Here is a 25,612-nt window from a genome sequence, read left to right on the forward strand (position 1 = left end):
CATATATAGCTCTCTCTCTCCCTCTGTCTCGCGCGCGCTCTCAGGTGAAATCGGATCTCAGGAGAGAATAAATAAATGGCATCCCCAGGGAAAAATATGTGTAATATTTGTCTCTTACATCCTATAACATCTTGAAAACATCTTATTCTCTGCAGCCAGAAAACTGAAGGCCAGAGAGGATGTTTTTCGCCCACAGATTCACAGTTACGGGCACAACCCAGGCTAGTAGTTCTTTCACAACCTCGAACTGCTTCTTACTAAATAGCATAGATTTGTTGAGCACCTGAATGTGTACAGTACTGTTAGACCCCAAAGGGTTGCAGATAGTATATAGCACACATCTCTTTGTAATAGCAGTTTATAACAGTTGGGGTGACTCAGGGAAAAAAAACAGTGGTCAACATTTTGCTGTTCAGTATAGGTATACAGCTATATATGTTATATAAAGGAAAGTGTAAATGAAACGGCTTATTCGTTCTTGCAGTCTTGTCTTTAAACCCCAAGCTCTCTGTGAAGATTTTCTTGGGATTGACACCACAACCCACAGAGCTTAGTACCGTGTCTTGCATGCTGTCTCTGGACTTTGAGCATACTTTAAAAAAAAAAAAAAAAAATTTATTTATTTATTTTTGGCTGTGTTGCGTCTTCGTTGCTGCACGCGGACTTCCTCTAGTTGCCACGAGCTGGGGCTACTCTTCTTGGGGTGTGCAGGCTTCTCATTGGGGTGGCTTCTCTTGTTGCAGAGCATGGGCTCTAGGTGCACAGACTTCATTAGTTGTGGCACACGGGCTCAGTAGTTGTGGCACACAGGCTTAGTTGCTCCAAGGCATGTGGGATCTTCCCGGACCAGGGATCGAACCCTTGTCTCGTGCATTGGCAGGTGGATTCTTAACCACTGTGCCACCAGGGAAGTCCCCTTGGGCATACTTTTAATGTTATATTTATTGTAATAAATTGTAATTACTGTGTTTTCCTGGTGTATTGTTTCTTCTACTAGACTGTGAGCTCTTTGGGATATTCACTTTTTTAACTCCACCATCTACCTAGTCCTTTTCTTAACATAAAATAAGCGCAAGATTTGTTGCTGAAGCACGACTTCGCGGCTCCATCTCCTTTACCTAGCAGTGACTTGAGCTCAGGTGATGTCTCCCAACCTCCCCCATCTGTAAAAAGGGGGTTGATAACTTGAACACGGTTGTTCCTTGGAGTCCATGAGATAACAGGAATAAGCCCTAACATGGTTGTCCGCACGTCGTTGGAGCTTGGGAGGAAATACGTTGGTTAGTACTAGCGGGGAAGGCGGGACCGCGACACCAGCGGAGAAGGCGAGTTCCACTGCGCAGGTGCACGCAAGACGTGGCGCGGTGCTCCCTCCCTGGCTCTCGTGTAGTTCCGGGGCCTGTTCGCGGCTGGGGCTGTGGGCCGTCGCGGAGCTGACGTCACCACTGTGCGCTGCCACGTCTGCTCAGCTCCGTGGTAATGGAGGCTGAGGGTGAGTGCTGACGGGGCCGGTCTCTGCCTCTAGCTTTAGCTCTGGCTCTGACTCTGGCACTGACTCGGTGTCTGGGTCTGGCAGCGCGAAGCCAGGACACTTTTTCTCGACTCTCCGGGAGGGGACGACCCGCGGGCAAGCAACTGGTTTGTAGCGCCTCAACCTGGGCAGGGAGTTCTCTTGCCTGGGGTCCAGCCTGTAAAGCCGCCTCCTCCCAGGGATCCTTCCCCACTGGCCTGGCCTCCTCCATGCGTGAGTATTACCGAGCTGCCGCGCTGTCCGATTGTCCCTGGCCTGCTTCGGCCCTCCAGGTTGCGCGGCGGGGGCCGCTTTGTCATCCCCTCTTAGGGGCCAGTCTATTGAAGTTTGTGGTCCTCTCGCCGCCCACCTTTCCCCACCCCATCCTCTCGTCCTCTTCCGTCCCAATTTTTTTGCTCCACACTTTTCTTACCCTTTGCTGGTTAATTGAGCAAGGACCAGCTGCCTCTACATTCAACGGTTTGAATGCTTTGCCTCACCTGGCGTTTGTTAATCTGCAGCCGAAAGCTGTTAGGAATAGGGAACAGAGGATATCTGCTGTAACGTTTTGAAAACCAGGGTTTTTCCACGGTGTCTTTCTTCAGTTTTTAAGTTGTATTGTTTAGGAAACAGATTTTTGGTATCCATATTGGCGGAGCCGTGATTTTGCCACAGATTGATAAAAACAGTTTCTTTTCAGTGATGGTCTTTATGTATTACTTGTCTTTTAATCCTGCAGTTTCAGTAATTTCTAAATGATTTTACATCAGTTTTTCTGGAGTAGTCATCCACTTGAGCTCTTTCCAGTATTTTCACTCTAACATGTGGAATACCACTTGAACAGTTTTACTTTTAAAGCGTTAAAAGACCTTCTGATGTACTTTCAGGCATCTTTGTCAGTCCTGACAACCACCTCTGTAGGACAAGGAACGCTTTTTTTTCTGATGAGGAAACAAACTCAGAGGTTAAATGCTTCCACGTCAGATAATAAGAAGTCAGATATTAGGAAGTCATAATAAGAATTGATCTCAGAATCTAGATTCCCTTGATAACGAAACCTAACATTTTGGACAGTGCTGATTCTTCTGCATTTCAAGTGGCTTATTGTGAAATACTACTTTTTCTTTAGCGGTACGCGGGCCTCTCACTGCTGTGGCCTCTCCCGTTGCGGAGCACAGGCTCCGGACGCGCAGGCTCAGCGGCCATGGCTCACGGGCCCAGCTGCTCCGCGGCATGTGGGATCTTCCCGGACCGGGGCACGAACCCGTGTCCCTTGCATCGGCAGGCAGACTCTCAACCACTGCACCACCAGGGAAGTCCCTGTGAAATACTACTTTTGAACTGGAAATGTATATATTCAATGTTTCTTGTAAATTTCTACCTGATTGTAATATCTTTCAAACAGAGCTTAGATTAGAATTTAGGCTTCTGACCCATTGGAGGCTGAGTAGTCCTTTCATTAGAATAAACTAGGTAATAGACATTGGGAGCATTTGTTTGACAATCTGGTTTTACAAGGTCTGCTCACTCAGCTTTTCTGGTTGTTTTGTTACACTGCCTACTTTAAAAATAGTAAACTGATATTTAAATGTCTCTTTTTGTTCAGTGTTGAAACAGGCTGACAACCGTTAACCTGGGTTGCAGCTACAGGTGGCACTGGAAGCAGACTGGTTCCTGGACATGCCCGGTGGAAGGAGGGGCCCTAGTCGGCAGCAGCTAAGCCGTTCAGCTTTACCTTCTTTGCAGACTTTGGTTGGTGGGGGCTGTGGCAATGGAACAGGCCTGAGAAACAGGTAAAGAAGAAATAAGACTTTGCGTAATTTGTAATATCCTATGATCAGTAAGGCTAATACAGAAGACTAATACAGACTATTCAGATATTTGCTTATCAAGATTGTTTTCTGACACTGAAGTAGAAATCCTGACCCTAAAGATTGAAAACGAAGTATTTCAGAATACTTTGGAGATAGAAAGTTGTGATGCCCACAAAGTGAAAACAGGCTGATTCATACTTATGGCTGATAATCCAAATTCTAGTCATCACCTTTTTTTTCAGCTATTAAAAGAAGAGAGAAATAAATTACAGTTCAAGATGAATATGATGGTTTAACTACTTACTAGCATTCTTTTTTGGGGAGGGCAAATTAAAATAGACAGTTAACATGTGATTCTAAAATTGTCATATTCTGTCCAGGGTCTTAAAAATTATTTTGTTCAAAATGAAATGAATAAACTATCAGCTGTAGCCTAAACATCTTAAGATTTGTGTCATGTTGTACGAGAATAAAGAATTTGATTTTCTCAATGGAAATTTATCTCTATTCCTAATTTTCAAAAGTTAGAATGAATTATTTCTAAAATTATCCAGGATAACTCATTTCATCAGGAGGTTCAATCATGTAGCAGTAGAAAGAGATGGCTTTTACTGGATTGTTTGGTCAAGATAATTTTTTTTTTCTGCTTCCTCCCTGAATAGAGTTTTCTCTGGCCTGGATTCTATTTTTCACAGCTAGCAGTCAGTACTACTCTTGTCTTTTCAGGCCCTCCTGATGTTATTTGTGCACTTTCTCTTTCTGTCCTGGCCTTCTTTCTTTCTCACCTTCCACCCCAAGCTCTACTCTGTCTTCAGAATCATTTCTGATCTTGTCATTTCAGTGGGGCTCTCCCTGAAATTCCAGTTTGAAGGGACTTTCCAGGCTGATTCTCATTATACTAATTTTCAATCCAAATTTTATATTTACATATGCATACAGAGTACTTATAATTTATCCTAGAGTAATATTTTTACTCTCCTGTTCTTTGGATTTCCTCATTTTAAAAATGGTAATACTTTCTGCTTCATAAATAAGTACTTTCTGCTTGGAAATAAATGAAGTAGTAAATTGCAGTAACTTTTAAAAACTTTACTCTGAATTTTCCAAAATTTCTACAAATAACGTGTTGTTTTATTTTTTTTAATAAAGAAAAATGAAAAAATGAGACTGTGAAAAAGCTCTTGAGGAAAGGTACTATCCAACATAGATACTGAGATGAAGGATGTTTCCTATTTGAAGTTCATGCTTTAATTTTACTAATATATACTGACCATCAGTTTAGTGATTCAGTACTTTCAAATTGCAGTAGAAAATCATAGCTGTCCCTAGCTAAGATTCTAGCTATCTACAGTATTCTAACTCTACCTCTGTATTAACTCCAGTAGTTCTTTTTTTTTTTTTGGCGGTACGCTGGCCTCTCACTGCTGTGGCCTCTCCCGTTGCGGAGCACAGGCTCCAGAAGCGCAGGCCCAGCGGCCATGGCTCATGGGCCCAGCCGCCCCGCGGCATGTGGGATCCTCCCGGACTGGGGCACGAACCCGTGTCCCCTGCATCGGCAGGCGGACTCTCAACCACTGCGCCACCAGGGAAGCCCTCCAGTAGTTCTTTGTTCATTTACTTTGACTTTGAGGATTTCCCTAGATTCTTAGATTAGATTAGATTCTCATACCATCCCATGGAAACACTCCTCAGTGTTTTGGGCTGCTGTAGGAGCACAAAGAAGGGAGAAAAAGTCATTCAGGCCTAGTAGTCTAGGCTTTAGGTTTCCCAGTTCTCTCTTAATGAGACTAACTTTTTCTCCTGTGTATTTTAAATATTAGGATACCATGTAAAATATCTTTTGGGGGAGGGAATATGAACTGTTCTGCTATTTAAAAAGAGCTGAAAACCACATTCTCAGATGGTTCTGCATGTACTTAAGTCTGCAGATAGAATACTGGGAAGAACTAAGAACATTTAGAAAATACCTCTGCTCTTAAATGAGTTTAGCTCTGAGCATGTGATCTGTCTTCCTTGTAGCTCTTCTATCCTGGCTTTCCAGGTTCTAGTTATGGTTGCCTTGATCTACCATTCTCCATCAACTTTCCTCCCTTAACATATATTTCTTTAGCAATTAATGGTGTTGGTGGAGAGAAGGACTTATTTTTCAACAGATTAGAATAAAGTGAAAAATAATAGTTGCTCATGTTTTGAAAAGTCACTAAAGCTATTATGAGGGATTATTTTGTGACATTTTTACCTATAGGGGTTATTTTGGAAGAAGACAGACAGTCCTATATTTGTTTCTTGATGGGAAAGAAGCAGCCTAGAACAGGTTGTTTTACAAGACCTGGGGAAAGGGTATAAAAAGTGTGGATAAAACCAGTGTTAGATAGCCTAGAATATGATTTTAGGAAGGATGTGTATAAAGAAAGACAATGTCCAGATGCAGAGAACTCATTTCTGGAGTGTCTGTAGAGTATTGAAGAGATAAATAGACAATTGCTTAAGTGTGATGTAATTTTGGATATTATACTTGATTCTGCAAGACAGAAATCAGCAGAAGAAGAGAGCATTTGCCCCTGTTTGTTAGGTGTTTGTGACCTGTTTGAAGTTAAACTTGAAATGTCAAAGAGGTAGTTTGGTGACACAATCAGAATTGAAATCCATCCTGTCCTGCTTTCTACCTGTGGGGAGCAGGGATTTGTTCTTGGGACTATGTGCTTAGATGATTGCCATCTAAAGAAAGAGGATATACTGTGAACTGCTGAGTTTTTAGAGAGCTTTTAGTTGAGGGAGAATCTTATTTGAGAAGGACTAAGAGTGATTTTTTTCTTTGTTTTGTTCTTGTATGCTTAGTTAATAATATCACCTGAGCGTGTTCGAATGATCACTGCTTTCTCTATCCCTTTTAGTTCTTTTTTATTCCTTTAAATTTTTCTTGCTTTATCCGTTTGCTTACCGAAAAAGTGCTGCTTGCTAGCTCCGTAAAAGCCAGTCTTAGGTCTGCTATGTTAACTCTTTCCTGCATACAAGGACAAAGCAGGGTTCACCATAATTCATATTGTTTGCACAAATAGTTTAGGCACTCTTATTATTTAGGGAAGCTTTTGTATCAGTGGAGGGGACTGTTTACCAGTCAGGTTCCCAGATGCCAGCCTCCTATGCAGTCCTTTCTAAGGATTGTTAGGCTGATCATCTGCTTTCCTTTTGGGAGTCTGGAATTTTGGTAGTGCTAGGTAAAGAGTATTTACGTGGCTAGTCTCCAGTAAAAAACCTTGCCTGCTCAGTCTCTAATGAAGCTCCCTGGTAGACAGCACTTCACACATGTTGTCATAACTAGTTGCTGAAGGAGTTAAGTGCATCCTATATGACTTCACTGAGAAGGGACTCTTGGAAGTCTGCACCTGGTTTCCTCCGGACTTTGCCTGGTACCTTTTCCATCTGCTAGTTTTTTTTTTTTTTTTTTTTTTTTTTTTTTGTGGTACGCGGGCCTCTCACTGTTGTGGCCTCTCCCGTTGCAGAGCACAGGCTCCGGAAGCGCAGGCTCAGCGGCCATGGCTCACGGGCCTAGCCACTCCGCGGCATGTGGGATCTTCCCGGACCGGGGCACGAACCCGTGTCCCCTAAATCGGCAGGCGGACTCTCAACCACTGCGCCACCAGGGAAGCCCCTATCTGCTAGTTTTGATTTGTATTCTTTTGCTGTTATACATCGAAGCCATGAACATGACTATATGTGCAGTCTTGTGAGTCCTGCTAGTGAATCATCAGGCTTAGGCATGGTCTTGGGGACCTGCAACACAGTTTGAAAGAGAATATTCAGTGATAGCATTGAGAAGAGTTCTTTGAAGAGAATCTTTTCCAACCCTTGTATTATAGATGAAGAAACTGAGGCTCAGGGATATAAAGTTACTTTCTCAAAAACCACAACTAGTTAGTGGGATATCTGGGACTGGAACTCTCCCACATTGTATCTCAAACATTTGTGTCACTTTGCTCTTCTTGAATCTGTTTTATATTCTTTCAGAGGAACAATACTTTTTTTTTTTTTTTTTTTTTTTTTTTTTTTTTTTTTTTGCTGTACGCGGGACTCTCACTGCTGTGGCCTCTTCCGTTGCGGAGCACAGGCTCCGGACGCGCAGGCTCAGCGGCCATGGCTCACGGGCCCAGCCGCTCCGCGGCATGTGGGATCTTCCCGGACCGGGGCACGAACCCGTGTCCCCTGCATCGGCAGGCGGACTCTCAACCACTGCGCCACCAGGGAAGCCCAATACTTTTTTTTTTAATTTATTTTATTTTTGTTTGTGTTGGGTCTTTGTTGCTGCATGCGGGCTTTCTCTAGTTGCGGCGAATAGGGACTACTCTTCGTTGCGGTGCGCAGGCTTCTCAATCCAGTGGCTTCTCTTGTTGTGGAGCATGGGCTCTAGGTGCATGGGCTTCAGTAGTTGTGGCACGTAGGCTCAGTAGTTGTGGCTTGCAGGCTCTAGAGCGCAGACTCAGTAGTTGTGGCACACGGGCTTAGTTGCTCCGCGGCATGTGGGATCTTCCTGGCCCAGGGATCGAACCCATGTCTCCTGCATTGGCAAGCGGATTCTTAACCACTGCGCCACCAGGGAAGCCCTAGGAACAATACTTTTTTTTTTTTTTTTTTTTTTGCGTTACGCGGGCCTCTCAATGCTGTGGCCTCTCCCGCCGCGGAGCACAGGCTCCGGACGCGCAGGCCCAGCGGCCATGGCTCACGGGCCCAGCCGCTCCGCGGCATGTGGGATCTTCCCGGACCGGGGCACGAACCCGCGTCCCCTGCATCGGCAGGCGGACTCCCAACCACTGCGCCACCAGGGAAGCCCAGGAACAATACTTTTAATTTTTCTTAAATGATACCTCCGTAATTAATTTTCTGAGATGTATTGACCAAGTCTATTTATTTTAGCTCTTTTTTTTTTTTTTTTTTGGTTATAAGATCTTTGATCATATTTCCTCTCAAACTTTTAACATATAGAATTACTTTCCTCTTTCCAACTGATTCTCTGGATCACTATATTTGATGTTTGTCTCTGTCTTTTGTCTTGAAGTATAATAGCCAAGGCTGTATAGGTTATCACAAATAACAGATTTTTTTTTTTTTAACTGACAAAGCAAAAGACTTTATTTGGAAGGGGCACCTGGACAGAGAGCAGCAGGGTAAGGGAACCCAGGAAAACTGCTCTGCTACTTGGCTCGCAGTCTCAGGTTTTATGGTAATGGGGTTAGCTTTCTGGGTTGTCTCTGGCCAGTCATCTTGCTTGTGCCATATTTGGTCTGACTCGGTACTTCCTGGTGACGCACGTATCTCTCAGCCAAGATGGATTCTAGCATGAGGGTTTCTGGGAGGTTGGCAGGACATATTATGGGCTGGCATCTCCTCCCTCTTTTTGGCCCCTCCCAAATTCTCCCAGTTAGTTTTCAGCAGCAGCACCATGTTCCTTATTGGGATCTCCTGTTACGAGATAACTCATGCAAGCAGTTATTATTGTGTCTGGCCAAGGTGAGTTGTTTTGGTCAGTAGTTCCCTAACATCTTGATTTCTGATTACACGTGGTTTACTGTCTACCAGGGGAGAGAATATTTCAATACTGTATGAATGATAAGTGTGATAAGGGAACTAGGGACAGAATTTAATGGGTGTACAGAAGAGCAGCGCTTTTCCAAGTATGGGGGAGGAGGATTGAGGGCATCCTGTTTTTTTTTTTTTAAATTTTTATCGGAGGACAGTTGATTTACGATGTTGTGTTAGTTTCTGCTGCACAACAAAGTGAGTCAGTTATACATACACATATATCCACTCTTTTCCCATATAGGTCATTATAGGGTACTGAGTAGAGTTCCCTGTGTTGTACAGTAGGTCCTTATTATCTGTTTTATATATAGTGGTGTGTATATATCAATCCCAATCCCAATTTATCCCTCCACCTCCTTTCCCCCGGTAACCATAAGTTTGTTTTCTACATTTGTGACTCTATTTCTGTTTTGTAAATAAGTTCATTTGTACCTTTTTTTAGATTCCACATATAAGCAATATCATATGATATTTGTCTTTCTGAGTCTGACTTACTTCACTTAGTATGACAATCTCTAGGTCCGTCCACGCTGCTGCAAATGGCATTATTTCATTCTTTTTTATGGCTGAGTAATATTCATTGTATATATGTACCACATCTTTTCTATCCATTCATCTGTCAGTGGACGTTTAGTTTGCTTCCATGTCTTGGCTATTGTAAACAGTGCTGCAGTGAACATTGGGATGCAGGTATCCTTTTGGATTATGGTTTTCTCTGGATATATGCCCAGGAGTGGGATTGCTGGATCATATGGTAGTTCCACAAATACAGATCTTTTGTATTTTGTTTTTAATATTTTTCTTGAAGCCCAGAGTGTTATTAACTTTGTTAACAGCAGAATTAATCTGCTTTACTTAGGAAAATTCTATAAAAACCTTTAAATCATAACAGATATTTTAGCATGTACTTCTGACTGAAAAGGAATAAGAAATTTTATTTGCTCTAGAGAATGTTTAGTTTATCCTAGAGTAGAGGCTCCTCATCAGAATTTTTTGTTTCCATATTTTATGATTAAATGGAATGAGGGAATAGAATGGCTGCTGGCATTAATTCTCTCCAAGTTCACCAACTTGAACAACTCCAGAGGGCACCTTTCATGTTGTATTCTGTGTGAAAAATACCTCCTGGAGTTGTGCAGTGCTGCGGCCCATCTCCCAGAACAGGTCAGAGGATAGTGGTGTATTAATGATTGGTTTATGACTGAGCAAGTAAGGTTTTGAGACCTACCGGTAGATCACAACCTACTCCTTGGTAAGCTTGTTCTATTGGAGTGTACTCCTGAGAATGAGGGGAAGAAATTTTTATAATTTTTTCTGACTCTCCCCCCATCCCTGTTCTTCCCTTCTAGTTCTTCTGAGTTTCTGCCATGGTATTTTTTTTTTTTTTTTTTTTTTTTTTTTTTTGCGGTACGCGGGCCTCTCACTGTTGTGGCCTCTCCTGTTGCGGAGCACAGGCTCAGCGGCCATGGCTCACGGGCCCAGCAGCTCTGCGGCATGTGGGATCTTCCCAGACCGGGGCACGAACCCGTGTCCCCTGCATCAGCAGGCAGACTCAACCACTGCGCCACCAGGGAAGCGCTCTGCCATGGTATTCTTAACTGTTCAGAATGAGCAGAGTTCATATTCCCATGAGTCACTTAAAGTACTGTAAATGTCACACACTAATGGTAGAATTCTATATTTGAAAATTTTAGAGTAGAATGGTAACAGTAATATTGTTCCTTCTCTAGAATCTTCTTTGGAAATAACCAAACCAAGCCTCTTTTCCTACTATTAGCAATAGTAGACCCTTAGATCTCTATTCACAGGCATATAAACAATGGGAAATTTTATTCCTTACCCTCATCTTATCATTTTATTTATTTATTTGGCTGCTCCAGCTCTTAGTTGTGGCACACAGTATCTTCGTTACTGCGTGTGGGATCTTTAGTTGCAGCATGCAGGATCTTTTAGGTGCATCATGCGGGTTCTAGTTCCCTGACGGTGTTGAACCCGGGCCCCCTGCATTGGGAGTGTGGAGTCTTTTATCACTGGACCACCAGGGAAATCCCTCATCTTATCGTTTTAGATAGCCCAGCTATTTGTGACTTACAAAAACACTTAGAAGAAAGAACAAGAAGAAGATAGGGATTAAAATCTCTACATTTTAATTTGTGTTTTAAGAGATCTCCCTCTTTTTAATGACTGTATTGGTCTGCTGTCTCCTCAGCCTAAAGGTATGTATTTGCAGTGAACTAGGAAAAGTACTGTCTCTGTCCTTAAGATTATGATCTGATAGACAAAAAGATGTATGCGAAAAAATTATATAACAGTATAATGAAAAAAACTGTATAACAGTATGAAAAGTGCAATAAAGGCAGAGTTTAGGTATAATGGTGGCACAGAGGAGAGATGAATCAGTTTTGATTGAGTGAGTCAGAGTAAGCTTTTAGAGGATATGTTTGATCATTTTAAAAGTCTTGAAGGGGCTTCCCTGGTGGCACAGTGGTTGAGAGTCCGCCTGCCGACGCAGAGGACGCGGGTTCGTGCCCCGGTCCGGGAAGATCCCACATGCCGCGGAGCGGCTGGGCCCGTGAGCCATGGCCGCTGAGCCTGCGCGTCCGGAGCCTGTGCTCCGCAAGGGGAGAGGCCACAACAGTGAGAGGCCCGCGTACCGCAAAAAAAAAAAAAAAAAAAAAAAAAAAAGTCTTGAAGGATTTTGTCTGTAAATGTGTATGTGAAACTTTAAGGAAGGTGATTGTGGAGGGCATTGCTGGTAAAAAGAATGGTGTATACAAAGGAATAGCATGTATATTCACAGATAGCAAATAGCATGGGTAGTATATAGGGTGCATGTGGAGGAGTGATAAGAGATGAGAGTAGTCTGTTAAGCAGAGGGCCTCATAGGACAGACTAAACATTTTTGGATATTATGCTATTAGTGGAGAGCCACCAAAGAGTTTTAGGCAAGAGTCCACTATCAGTTTCACTTTAGAAAGATCTTTGAAGGCAGGTTGGAGGATTTGGTCAAAGTAGAGTTGAATTTAGAGGGATTACCTCAGTAGTTCAAGTGAAAAATGGTAACTCCTTGAACTTAGGCAGTGGGTTTAGAGAGGAGAGTGCAGTTTGGAAAAAGATTTATAAAGTGGAGTATATATGATTTAGAGAAGAAAATTCCTAATATGACTCCCAGGTTTCTGATTTGGGCAGCTAACTGGGTGGGCCATGGACTAGGGTCAGGATTGTAGGAGGAGAACCACAGAGATGTCCAGTAGACAACTTGATATCATGGATCTAAAATGCAGCGGTGAGCTTTTTGGAGAGAAATTTTAGTTTTCAGCATGTAGGAGATAATGGAAGCCATGACCACGTATTACATTACGGAGAGAGAGTGTACAGAGGGGAAAGAGACGAGCAAAAGGTCCCAGAATAGAGTCTTGAGGAAGGCCAACAGTTAAAGTGTAGGTGAAGAAGGAAGCAGAACCCCTTTGTGCTCTTTGACACTGAAAGATGTCACCATTTGAATTAACCATAATTTTCTCTTTTTAGGAATGGTAGTGCTATTGGCCTTCCGGTCCCACCTATCACAGCCTTAATCACCCCAGGTCCTGTTCGTCATTGCCAAATTCCTGATTTGCCTGTGGATGGGAGCCTGCTCTTTGAATTTCTCTTTTTCATCTACTTGCTGGTTGCTCTGTTCATTCAGTACATCAACATATATAAAACAGTGTGGTGGTATCCTTATAATCATCCTGCCTCTTGTACTTCATTGGTAAGTCTTAACAGGCCTTTAAGTTCTTCATGTTACTTAGCCAGGAAACTAGTAGGAAACCTTATGTGTAGAAATTATTTTTCTTAATTTTTCTTGGAATAAAATGTTTTTATATTAAAGCACAGATTACCTTCAGAATATAATGTCATAAGATAGTTAAATATCTGGCTTTGGTCCATAACCAGAAGTAGTAAAAATATAAATGAAAATGCAGAAAACATTTAAGTAATTTATTATAAACATATCACAGAAGGGTTTTAATATTTAGCTTTCTGTACACCATGTTAAATTTGTTGAAAGTTTAAGGTGCAAGTATGATTATATTCCAGGAACTTTTTCCTTTTGATGGCTATATGAGGATAGTGATAGCTTCTGTAACAAATAAACCGCAAATTGTATAATGCCTCAAACATGTAACAGTCTGAGGCAGTTGACCTGGTTGGCAAGAGTAGCACACTTCCATTGGCAGGGGACCCAGGCCGATGGAGACTCTGCCATCTTCTAGCATGTGGCCTCCAAGGTGGCTGTGGTCTGTCCCTGTTCTCCAGAAAGGGGAAAGAATGTAGGGAAGCATAAAGGAGAATTTCTTATAGGCCAGGCTCACATCATTTTCACAAGTACCCACTCCTAACTGTAAGGGAGGTTGGACAATATAGTACCTTAGCTGGGTTCATTGTTACCCTGAGTAAAATTGGGTTCTGTTACCAAAATAAAATGAGATAAGAACTAGCCATCTCTGCTGAAGTGCATCAGCAGTTATAACTCTTCCAGTTATTTAGTGTGCTGTGGTAATCTTGATGCACAGAGGGTTCTCCACAGATAGGTATATAAAACAACAGTTCAGGATAGTCAGGTGACCTAGTAGGTAAGTGGTCAGCAATGGCAGATTTGGATGGATAGTGGAGATATGCTCCAGGAGAAAGAAGATTATTGTCCTGGGTAGATTGTATGTGTCTGACACTTATAAATGATTAGAAAACCTCCCTGGCCTGGTGAACATAGAAAGGAAATGTGGAAGAAGATATTCAAGATAGTATGAGAAGGGAATAAACATTTTTATTTTAAATCCTTCTTTGGCCATGGTATTGTAAAATGAGGTTGGATTAGATGATCTTTAAGGCTTCTTCCAGCTGTATAGTTTTTTTTTTTTTTACATCTTTGTTGGAGTATGATTGCTTTACAGTGGTGTGTTAGTTGCTGCTTTATAACAAAGTGAATCAGTTATACATATACATATGTTCCCGTATCTCTTCCCTCTTGCGTCTCCCTCCCTAGCACCCTCCCTATCCCACCCCTCTGGGTGGTCACAAAGCACCGAGCTGATCTCCCTGTGCTATGCGCTGCTTCCCACTAGCTATCTATTTTACACTTGGTAGTGTATATATGTCCATGCCACTCTCTCACTTTGTCCCAGCTTACCCTTCCCCCTCCCCATATCCTCAAGTCCATTCTCTAGTAGGTCTGTGTCTTTATTCCTATCTTACCCCTAGGTTCTTCACGACATTTTTTTTTTCCTTTGATTCCATATATATGTGTTAGCATACTGTATTTGTCCTTCTCTTCCTGACTTACTTCACTCTGTATGACAGACTCTGGGTCCATCCACCTCTACTTCACTCTGTATGACAGACTCTGGGTCCATCCACCTCACTACAGATAACTCAATTTCGTTTCTTTTTATCGCTGAGTAATATTCCATTGTATATATGTGCCACATCTTCTTTATCCATTCATCCGATGATGGACATTTAGGTTGTTTCCATCTCCTGGCTTTTGTAAATAGAGCTGCAATGAACATTTTGGTACATGACTCTTTGAATTATGGTTTTCTCAGGGTATATGCCCAGTAGTGGGATTGCTGGGTCATATGGTAGTTCTATTTGTAGTTTGTTGAGGAACCTCCATACTGTTCTCCATAGTGGCTGTACCAATTCACATTCCCACCAGCAGTGCAAGAGTGTTCCCTTTTCTCCACACCCTCTCCAGCATTTATTGTTTCTAGATTTTTTGATGATGGCCATCAGTTGTATAGTTTTATAAGTAAATACCTCAGTATCTTAACCATGACATTGGCAAATACTTGCTAAAATATTTACTATGTTATTTGCAAGTATTATCTCATTTATTCTTTCTAAAAACAGGTAGGTACTACTCTAAGACTCCCATTTTATAAGTGAGAAATATAAGACCTAGAAGTTATGAAACTGGCTTAAAATCACATGTGACAAAGTGAACACTCAAATTCAGACCTATCTGCTATGCTTCCTGTATTTATTCTGTGTTTACTTCATGAGTACCATTGGTTAGTTCTGTTATACTCTTTTCACTTTGACATCCCATGGAAACTTCTCACTTACTGAATTTTAAGGTAATCAAAGAGCTCTTTTCCCAGTCAACCATTTCTGACAGGAGTTCTTGTGAAAGTCCCTTATAAATGTTGCCTTGAAATGGAGGGAGCCAGTGCTGCTATGGCTGCTGACTCCAGAATTATGCTTCCTTTGCCTGACTCATACCACCAAAAATGGATGCCTTTTACCCTGCCCCTCTCCCCACTTTACTCAGTTTATGTGATTGGCAGACATTAAATCAAATCTAGTAACTTTAGTTACAGGAGAGTTCGGAAATGTAGTTTTTAGCTTTCCAGTCTCTACAGTAGAAGAAGGCACACTTAAAGGAGGTTACCATGTGGACTGGCTAACTTATTTGCCACACATAATCCTTGATCACACAAAGCTTAAAATTTAATTGTGGAGCTAAGAGTAACATATGTGGAATAGCAAATAAGATTTTAGCCTGTGAATCTGAGGGCCTGCATCAGTGAGCTGTTAAAGATGAATGGACTGCTACAGACCTAATTGCTTCCCACCACTGAAGGTATTCAAGCATGGCAGGTGGCAGCTTGACTGGGATGGTCACCAAGGGACTTATGTCTTAACTATTGGTTTGTCTCTTTTAAGTTTTCTTCTGTTAGGCATGCCTGACTCAGAAATTTGTCAGATTTATATATATGGTTTTTTGTTTTCATTTTCAAGATCTTAATAATTATCAAAAAGAAAATGTGGACACCTGAATATGTAAAGTTTCATTCTAGCTATCAGATAATTAGCTGAGTGAGTCTTAACCCTAAGAAACATAAAAGCTAAAAGTGGTGTAGTAAGTTATTCAGAATATTCAGGAGTGGAGCACTTTGATTAATCAAATATTCTGGTTTATAAAGAGTTAATCATAAGTAGATTACTAGTTTTCAATGATTTAGAATATAACAAAATTTGCTTAACAATGAGGTACGTTAGGCACTTACATTTTTCGATATAAAAAATGTCTTAGATGGATTGGTGATACATAAGACCCCCAGACATTAGCCAGGGCCTGTAGTGTATTTGCTTCCATTATTTTGAAGGAGTAGGATGAGCAGGGAGGAGTCTCAAAACTAAGAGGGGATAAATAATTGTTAGAATCCAAACACTTAAAGAGAGACAGGGAAAAGGAAATGGTCTGAGGAATGGTAAGCCACTCTTTTGATAATCTGACTGCTTTACCTTTAAAATGTATCCCAAATCTGGCCACTCCATCGCTACTGACCCTGTTCAGTCAATCATGTTTTCTCATCTGAATTGAAAGCAATAGCTTCTTAACTGATCTTTCCCCAATACAGTATTTTCCACTCAGCAATCAGCGTGATAATTTTAAAATACAAATAGAATCATGGCACCCTTTGCCTAAAACACTCTTATGACTTCCCCATAGGAAAAAATATATAAACTCAATCTTTCATTGCTCATTACCTCATTCCAGCCTTCTTGCTGATTTTCAGACATACCAGGCATATATTTCCCTGCCTTAGAGGCTGTGTGATTACTTTTTCCTCTGCCTGGAGCTCTCTGCCCCCAGATCTTGTCATGGCTTGTGCTTTTTTGTCGTTCAGCTGTCAGCCCAAGTGCCACTTTCTCAGAGATATCCTCCCTAAGCACCAATCTAAATTGGTTCTGCACTTCCCTTCCCAGTCATTATTGTTTTATTTCTTACCAGCAGCATAACTATTTGAAATGCTTTTGCTTGTTAGTTTGTTTATTGTCATTGCCCTCCCCCCTTAAGCAACTTATTATTAAAGATGTGGGTTTAACTGCTGTAACAGGGTGTCTAAAACAGAACAGATGTTTATTTCCCTATTGTATAAAAAGTAGGTAGGTGATAAAAGGCCAGTGTGGCAACTCTTCGTATCTGTTGCTCTGCCATCCAGTGTGCTTCTTTCAGACACCATGGTCCAAAGGCTCCAACTCCTGTCATCACATGCAGCTGGCAGGAAGGAGGAAAGCAGAAAGAGACAGCTCTTTCCTTTAAGGGCATGGCTTGGAAGTCACACACGACTTTCCCTCGTGTCCCTTAGCCGCAAGTAGTTATTGCAAGGGAGGCTGAGAAATGAACCTTTAGTCAGCTAGGAGTCAGTGTCCAGTTAAATTTTGTGATGGCAGAAGAAACAACTAGTAATCTCTGCAATCCCCTTTCTCTCTCACACTGCGGTAAAAAGTAAGATCCAGGAGAGCAGGAATCTTGTCTATCATTCTTCAGCATTGTATCCTCAGTATCTAGAAGACTACATGGCACGCTGTGGGTGTCTAGTTCATATTTATTGAATAAGTTGAGAAATTCTTGAAGGAGGACTGTGGAAACTTACAGACCTTCTGACCATCAAAATGAAAATACATCACAACTTTCTTTTTGCTATTGATTTTTCATTTTGTTTATTATCACAGTTATATATACAGACTTAGAACTAGAAGGAACCATACATAGCATCTAGGTAATGCTATCATTTTATAGGAAGAAGAGATCAAATATAAGACATGTTTTTAAATCAAGCTAAGGGGAAAAGACTGAATGTATTGATGTATCAGTGAGTAGGGAGTTTAGATTAGTAGATGCCCAATTGGATTAATATAAGCTTTCATAAAGAGAGACCAACAACAGTAACTCTTGAAGCCTGGGAATTTAACTTTGACACTCATTATAAATATGGCATTTTAGATAATTATTCTTGCCATAATTCTGCAGGTTATCACTTGTTAACCCAAAACTGTAATCTTTTCCTTCTAATACAGTAAACTTGCAAAAAAGGAGAAGGTTACATTCCAGATAGTTTAAAATAGTGTTTGAAAAGTTAAAGCAGTTTGTCATGAAAGAAGTAGAAGGTAGGAAGTCTCTTCGAGGTCCCTCAAATTCCTGTGGTCTGTAAGTGTAAGATGATATAGGACAGTCTTTTGAGGGGGCAAACCGCTTCATGTAGTAGTTCCAACTGGATACACATATTTCTGATACAGTTATTTGTTTCTCTTATAGAATTTTCATCTCATTGATTACCACCTGGCAGCATTCATCACAGTGATGCTTGCGAGGAGGCTTGTATGGGCCCTCATCTCAGAGGTAACAGCTCATTCACTATATTCTATCACTTGTAGCTAGAGCTAGTTAGAGGTTGAAAATGTGAAATGTCCAAGTATAATTTGAATGCAATTATAAATTAATTTCTTTACTCTTACATGAATTGTGCTAGTTTTTTTTTAAAGGTTTTCTTACAGTATATTTAAAATTCAAGTGTGATATACTAATTCAACTGTTAGAAATCTCATTTGTCCAATAGGAGCTTAGTTCTGTCTTCTGAGTTCTCCAGTACAATCTTTCTAATTTTGATAGTTGCAGTAAAAATAGGATAGATTTTAGGTAACTATTGTTAAGAAGAGTTGTATGTATGTAAATAAAGAGTTGCATCTAAAACATTGTTTCAAGTAACATTCACTTGAAATTATTTATATACCATTTGTGGAGTTGCTAGCAAGAGACATTTGTTTGAGTTTACTAAAACTTAGAATTTTAAAATGACAGCATCCACACTTGCATAGGACTAATCTTGACCCTCCCTAGGTTAGGATCTCCTGTTATTTACTCTCCAATAGCAACATACTCTTTTCCTCGTCACATTCATCCCAGTGTCACCAGGGCAGCAGAGCTTGAATGTATTTGTCATTTTTGCCTTATTCCAAACCCCAAGCTCTTGTGCTACCTATATGTGACAGATACTACACAAGGTCCTGGGATTACAGTGGCAACCAAGACAAATAAGACCTCTTTTTGAGGTCCTTATGATGTCTTTATGAGGCTGCCCAACCAAGAAAGACAAATATTAAACTTAAATTTATTACTAATCCTAAACATTTGAGAATGGAGGCAATGGAGTAATTCCAGTGGCTTAGATGCCTTCCCTTGACTTTGGCACATGAGGTACATTGGCATGAGGTATGTATCAGGGGAGTGATATGCAACTCTTTGTCCTGCTGGGCTGAGAACAGCTTGAGCCTACTCTACAGTTTAAGGCCCAGGCTGTAGTATTAATTCAACTGCTTCTTTGCATTTATAAGTAACTACACAAATAGTATATATTGGGTATATATTATATATGCTATGTAGTATGTTGGGTGAACTAAGAAATGGATATACAGGAGGGACCTGAAAAACTCCTTCTCCTTTCCCATGTGCTGTTGACTCCAGAAAATTGTTTTTCTGAGTTCTGACAATGCTATTTTAGAGGTTATAAGAATCTGTCATTTCCCCCTCCATTTCACTCATTCCTTCCTAGTTCAGTTTGAAAGAAAATGACATTGCAGAGCTTCATGTTTAGACAAGTATGTTTTCTTACTATATTTAATCAGTTTTAAAGATCTGGGATTAAAGAAGAATATTTGAACAACTGTGATGTAAAGAACTAGAAGTAATGATCATGCATTATTTTCATATTTGCAAAAATCAAAAAAGAAACATTTATATAGGGATTTGTCAAAGAAGATCTGATTATTTTTTGAAGTTTCAGTAATTTATTAAACATTAATTCAGCAAACAGATTGGGGGGAGGATTCAAGGAAAAATAGAAACACTGTTGCTGCTGTTTAGGCCATGGCAGTCTAGTCCGGAGTCAGATAAATTAGTGGCTCACTATCTTTATGTATATAAAAATCACTCGTTGGTTTGTTAAAATACAGGTTCCTTGACTTGTGATTTTTGTTCCCTATATCTGGTGGTGAAAGTCAGTAGGAATTTGCATGTTCAGTAAGCAGCCCCAGTAATTCTGATGAGTGTGGGTCATGGAACATACTTTGAGAAGCCCCAGTGTAAATAAATTAGACAATATCATAAGAACTTAAAGGAGGTCTTTGTACTATGCAAATTCAAGGAGGAAACAGCTAACTGTCCCTGGGGAGATCGAATCTTCAAGAATGAGGAAGATAAGGTCGGATGGACAGTTCTTCTTCTTCGTTCCTTCCTTTTTTTTCTTTTTTTTTTCCCCACAGTTTACCTTCCACTAAATCTACTAAGTCCTTACTTGAGTCACATTGCTTTTGAATAAAGTCACTTATAAGCTTTTCTTTTTGGTGCTTCCAAACTTACAGGCCACTAAGGCGGGTGCAGCATCAATGATTCACTACATGGTTCTCATATCAGCTCGCTTGGTGCTACTTACTTTGTGTGGATGGGTACTTTGTTGGACCTTGGTTAATCTCTTCCGAAGCCATTCAGTCCTCAATCTCCTTTTCCTTGGCTACCCGTGAGTACTCCAGTTTTACTATTTTATTAGTAAGTCTTAAGAAATTATTTGGGTCATGCAAATGATAGTATAAAAAGGAGGGAAATGAAATTCTTCAATATAAAGCAGGAGTCCAGAAAATTGGAAAGATCAGTGGTTAGAGTGACCATATAACTTATTTTCTAAACTGGGATACAGCTGAGACAATAGACATAAACTAAGATTATCCCCAAGAGGTGTGGCTCTCCTACCAATGAAGAATATTTTCATTAGCTCTGTCCACCAAATAAAATTCATATACAATAAAATTCACAAATCTTGTGTACATATGCTGAGTTTTGATAAATGCATATATCTGTGTAACTCAAAACCTTATCCCAGTATGGAACATCACCATTACTCCAGAAGTTCTTTCATGTCCCTTTCCAGTCAAACCCAATCCCACTGTCTCCCAGAGGCAACAGTGTTTTTTTTGTTTTATTTTGGGGTTTTTTTTGCGGTACGCGGGCCTCTCACCGCTGTGGCCTCTCCCGTTGCGGAGCACAAGCTCCGGACGCGCAGGCCCAGCGGCCATGGCTCACGGGCCCAGCCGCTTCACGGCACGCGGGATCCTCCCGGACCGGGGCACGGACCCGCATCCCCTGCATCGGCAGGCGGACTCTCAACCACTGCGCCACCAGGGAAGCCCGCAACAGTGTTTTGATTTTTTTTTCCACCGTAGATTAGTTTGCCAATACTAGAATTTCATATAAATGGAATTGTACAGTATGTACACTTTCAAGCTGTCTTTGACTCAGCATGTTGTTTTTGAGATTTGTCTGTGTGATTGCATGTATCAGTAATATTTCATTGTATGAATATACCACAGTTTGTTTATTCTCCTATTGTTGGACACCTGGCTTGTTTCCAGTTTTTGACTACTATTAAAAAGAAACTGTTATGTACATTATTAATACAAGTCTTTTTTTGCAAAGATACCTTTTCATTCTCTTGGGAGAAATATGTAGGAGTGGCACTGCTAGGCCACAAGGTAGGAGTATGTTTAGTCTTATAAGAATCTACCAGACTTTTTCCCAAAGAAGTGATACCATTTTATTCTTTCAGCAATTCTATAAGAGTCTTGTTGCTACACATTTTTGCCAGCATTTGATGTTTTCCATTTTAAAAATTTTAGCCGTTCTGATGGTTGTGTAGTGGTATATTATTGTACATATTAGCTTATTAAACTATTTTGCATAGTTTTAACTTGTTTACATTTGGCTAAAACCTTTGTTAGATGTTAACAGATAGCTATCATTTATTAAGCTCTTATTAAGTGTTAAGTGTTGGGCTAGGTGGTGCTTATAAACATCACCTCATGAAATCATCACAATGACCCAGGAGGTAGTATATTTAGTCTGCTATAACAGATCCAAAATGCTTGTGGCTTTAAAAAGTTAGAAGCTCATTCCTCTCTCCTGTATAGTGTGTATTTAAGTTATCTCGGATAGTTGTGATAGCTCCATGGTGTCAGAACTCAAGCTTCTGCTATCTTTTTGCTCCACCCTGCCTAGCAGGATAGATTGTAAGGGAGGCTGGAAAATTAAGTCTTTAGCAGGACAGCTGTATCTCAACTAAAAATTCTGTTGCTATGATCCCCATACTGGGCATTAGTGACCTCACTGTGGTCAGGGTAGGTAGACCTTTGTGCTCTCCTGTCCCCTGGAGTGAAGCATTAATAGGCTGAGCACTTAGGTGTTGTCCTTCTCTTCCATCAACTGGCTAAGACAGGACCTAACCACCTTTGACCATGGAGATCCAGGCTGAGTTCTGCTGGTGGCTCACAGAGGTTTGCACCTTCTTTGGTGGCATTGTCTCATGTCATGCTCGGGATGGATTTTTCTATCTCCAGGTCACCCTTTTTGGAAACTGTCTGTCTCAGTTTGCTCTGCTCTATGCCATAATAAAGACTATTATTTAAGCCCGCTTTCATCTTGGTTTTTGTTCACTGTTGGACTGATGCTGAAAGCCATGTTGAACTGTCCAGATGAAGAGGAACAGGTTTTGTGAGTGTTGCAAACTTTGTATACCTCAGTGGGGATAGTATCATGGCAGAGAATAGTGTTCACTCCAGTTGTGGTCTAATTTGTATTGTTGTCCAAGGCCTCCCAGGGTAGACTGCAGGGCTCTGTGGGACTAATGTTGAGTCCTGGATGTCAGAATTTTTGATGGGTTCAGAGGTCACCCTGAGATGAGGACAGTTGTGAGAACCACCAGTGATTTTGGAGCTGCATGAGAGTGGAAGTCGTGTAGTCCAGGCATGTGATTTTTAGGACCCAGGCAGGGTTCCTGGATAACTCAAGTGGAAACACCTTTCAGTGCTCACCAGTCTTCATTGCTACTGCAACAGAATCCCTCCCATGTACAAGGAGAGGTGATGGAGTTAACCTGTGGTTGGCAGAGTTCTACTGAAAAGGAGATTCAGATTTTTATGTGAAGCCAATTTCTATTAAAACTTAATTGAGCTGTATAGTTGGTATGCATTGAAATGAACATACCTAAAATGTACAGCTTGGTAGGTTTTAATACTTGTAAAGCCACAGATCCATCATCATAATAACAAACATACAACACCAATATCTACCTTCTGACATGTCTCCCAGGACTCCCAGGCAACTACAGTTGATTTACTTCTTTTCCCACTCAATTAGTGTTTTCTAGACTGTTAATATCATTGGCATCTTAATGTTTACTTTTGTATTTGTCTTTTTCTTTCATGATGCATAATTATTTTGAGAATCATCTAAGTTGCACGTATGAGTAGTTCATTTTCTTCCTGAAAAATAACAGAAGGGGTTTTGTGGTTTGTTTCCAGTTTGGCCACCACAGATAAACTAACTATGAACATGTGCATAAAAGTCTTCATATGAATATATGGTTTCATATTCTAAAATGAATAACTGTACCCTTATGCATTCCTGTCAACAATATGGAAGCATTCCAGTTCCCCTGTAGTCCTCACCAGTATTTGATTGGTATGGTCAGTAGTTAAAATATTGGCTGTTTTAAAGTGTGTAGAGGTATCTCACTATAGTCTGATTGCATTTCCCTAATGATTCATAATGTTGAACATTTTTGTGTTCATTTGCCAGGTGTATGTCTTTGATAAAATGCCTGTTCTTTTATTTATAACTGAGAAGACAAAAGAATAGTGTTGGAACTTCACTTTTCTTGACTTTGCTGGGTAGAATAAACGTTTCTGCTATTCACACACACAAAAAAATTCTGTTGCTATGGAAGAAACAGGAGAACAGTAGCTATTGGCAGACAATTAGCAATCTTTGCCATAGGTAAAGACAGATTAAGTGGTTAAAAATTTTTCCCGTGGTTAGACAATTAATGATAAAGACTCAGGTCTTTTTGATTCAGAGCCCTTGTCTTAACCATTACTCTAAATTCAGTAGTTCTCAAAATGTGGTTCCCAGAACAGCAGCATCAGCATCACCTGGAAATTTGTTAGAAATAGAAATTCTCAGAATCTACCCCAAACTGAAGCAGAAACTCTAGAAAGTATGGCACAGGATTTGTCTTTTAACAAGCCTGCTAGATGCTTCTGATGCTAGCTCAAGTTTGAGAATCATTGCTCTATACTGTTTATGGTGCTGCAGTGTAAGCATGAATTTATATGGGTAGTGACAGTATAAAATAAAGGCATACCCAGAGATTGTGTGGCCAAGATGGCAGGAAGAGTCTTTCTATTGGTTGTACTCTGTTAGGTTCTAATTAAATTCCTTAAACGATTACTTAAGGCACTCATCAACTCAGTTCATACAGAGTGAATTTTCTTTGTTATAAACATTATTTTTCATGATTCAGATTTCTTATAAGGTGTATATTTTACATCAATTGTTTCTGTATTTCTAGATTAATATTTCAGCTGTTTGAGTTGGAAACAAATGATTTAGTTATTCTATTTATCAACAATAGCTGGTTGAATCATTTAGAAGGTTAACCCTGTCTAACTTGAAAGGCTTATTATGGAAATATCGAGGAATATTTTGGCCAGACTGAAGAGGATTACCATCATCAAATGGCCAGCAAGCATTTTCACTTTTTTAGATATGTAAATAAGCTTTATTCTTGGAGCCTCTCCACATCCCTATAAAACAATGAAATAATCATGTAATTTAAACAAGTTTTATGTCTAAATATTTACTAACCCTTTTTAAAATTCATGAATCATTTTCTTTACCTTACAAAGCTCTCCAGGCTCTAAGCCTTTGATGTTACCCTGTATCAGTTATCTATTGACATATGATGCTGTAACGAACATCCACAGAGCCATGGTAGCATACCACACTATGTATTTACTGTGTATGTGTGTATGTGTTGGGATCAGCTGGAAGTCAGGAGACTCCTGATCTTAGCTGGGTTCAGTCACATATGTGGGATTGACCAGCTGTCAGTTTAGGCAACTAGGACAGCTAAGCTCTGCTCCATGAGTCTCTCATGCTCTGGCAGGCTAGCCTGGACATGGTCACATGAAATTGACAGAGTGGCAAGCTCATTTCAAGCTTATGATCCTAGCATGATACTTTTGCATTTACCCCCTCCCATCCTACTACTCCAGGGCACGTTCACAGTGGATCCCAGAGCTGCTGCTAACCATCTTCTTAACTTACAAGAAGCTCATCCTTTCTCCCTCTAGAGAACTATGAACAAGTGACGTTTGTTAATTTTTTTTAAATAAAATTTATAACTAAATGTCTTTTTATTTGCTATTTTTAATATCTAAATTTATGTCCGTGAAATGATCATTTTATTTATTGGGTTGGCCAAAAAGTTCATTCTGGTTTTTCGCAAGATGGCACGGAAAAATGCGAACGAACTTTCTGGCCAACCCAATATAATACATACCTATACATACCTACGTTACAATGTGGAAGTTACTTAATGAGGACTTGGGAAAGTGTTTAAACTTTTTTTAAGGAACCAAAGTTGGAGCAACTATAAGAAGTTATGAAAAGTCTCACAAATTTGCAGTCCTTTAGCCAAGTAATTTTACTTGTAAAAATTTATTTATCGTACTTTTAGAATTGTTTTCATTAATCCGTCAAGTGTTTATTTAGTGCCTAGTATGTTTCAGCCACTATTCTAAGCGTCAAGGATATAGCAGTGAACTAATAAGCAGACTAAAATCTCTGGTTCTTGGAGCTTACATTGTAGTGAGGGGAGGATAGACCAAAGGGAAAAAACCCAAAATAAAAAACATGTAAAATATATGGAGTGGTAAGATCAGTGGAGAAAAATAACCAGGCAAGAGGAACTCGGAGTGCCTGTAGAAGTATGGTGGGTGATGTGGTAGGGGGGTACGCAGGGGAGCCCCCTCACTAAGAAGAGGAAACTTG

General features: G+C 40.4%; 1 protein-coding gene across 1 annotated transcript in view; it reads left to right on the plus strand.

Annotated features, from left to right (window-relative positions):
* Positions 1-1,465: 1,465 nt before the first annotated feature.
* TMEM39A (transmembrane protein 39A) overlaps positions 1,466-25,612 on the plus strand; it is a 31,103-nt gene continuing 6,956 nt past the window's right edge. The window contains exons 1-5 of the mRNA XM_065876326.1: positions 1,466-1,744; positions 3,117-3,303; positions 12,430-12,652; positions 17,990-18,073; positions 20,092-20,246. Coding sequence (XP_065732398.1) covers positions 3,191-3,303; positions 12,430-12,652; positions 17,990-18,073; positions 20,092-20,246 — 575 coding nt within the window. The 5' untranslated portion in view covers positions 1,466-1,744; positions 3,117-3,190. The remainder of the gene's footprint in view (positions 1,745-3,116; positions 3,304-12,429; positions 12,653-17,989; positions 18,074-20,091; positions 20,247-25,612) is intronic.

This window comes from Phocoena phocoena, chromosome 4 (genome assembly GCF_963924675.1).
Source record: "Phocoena phocoena chromosome 4, mPhoPho1.1, whole genome shotgun sequence".
In the NCBI taxonomy this organism is placed as follows: domain Eukaryota; kingdom Metazoa; phylum Chordata; class Mammalia; order Artiodactyla; family Phocoenidae; genus Phocoena; species Phocoena phocoena.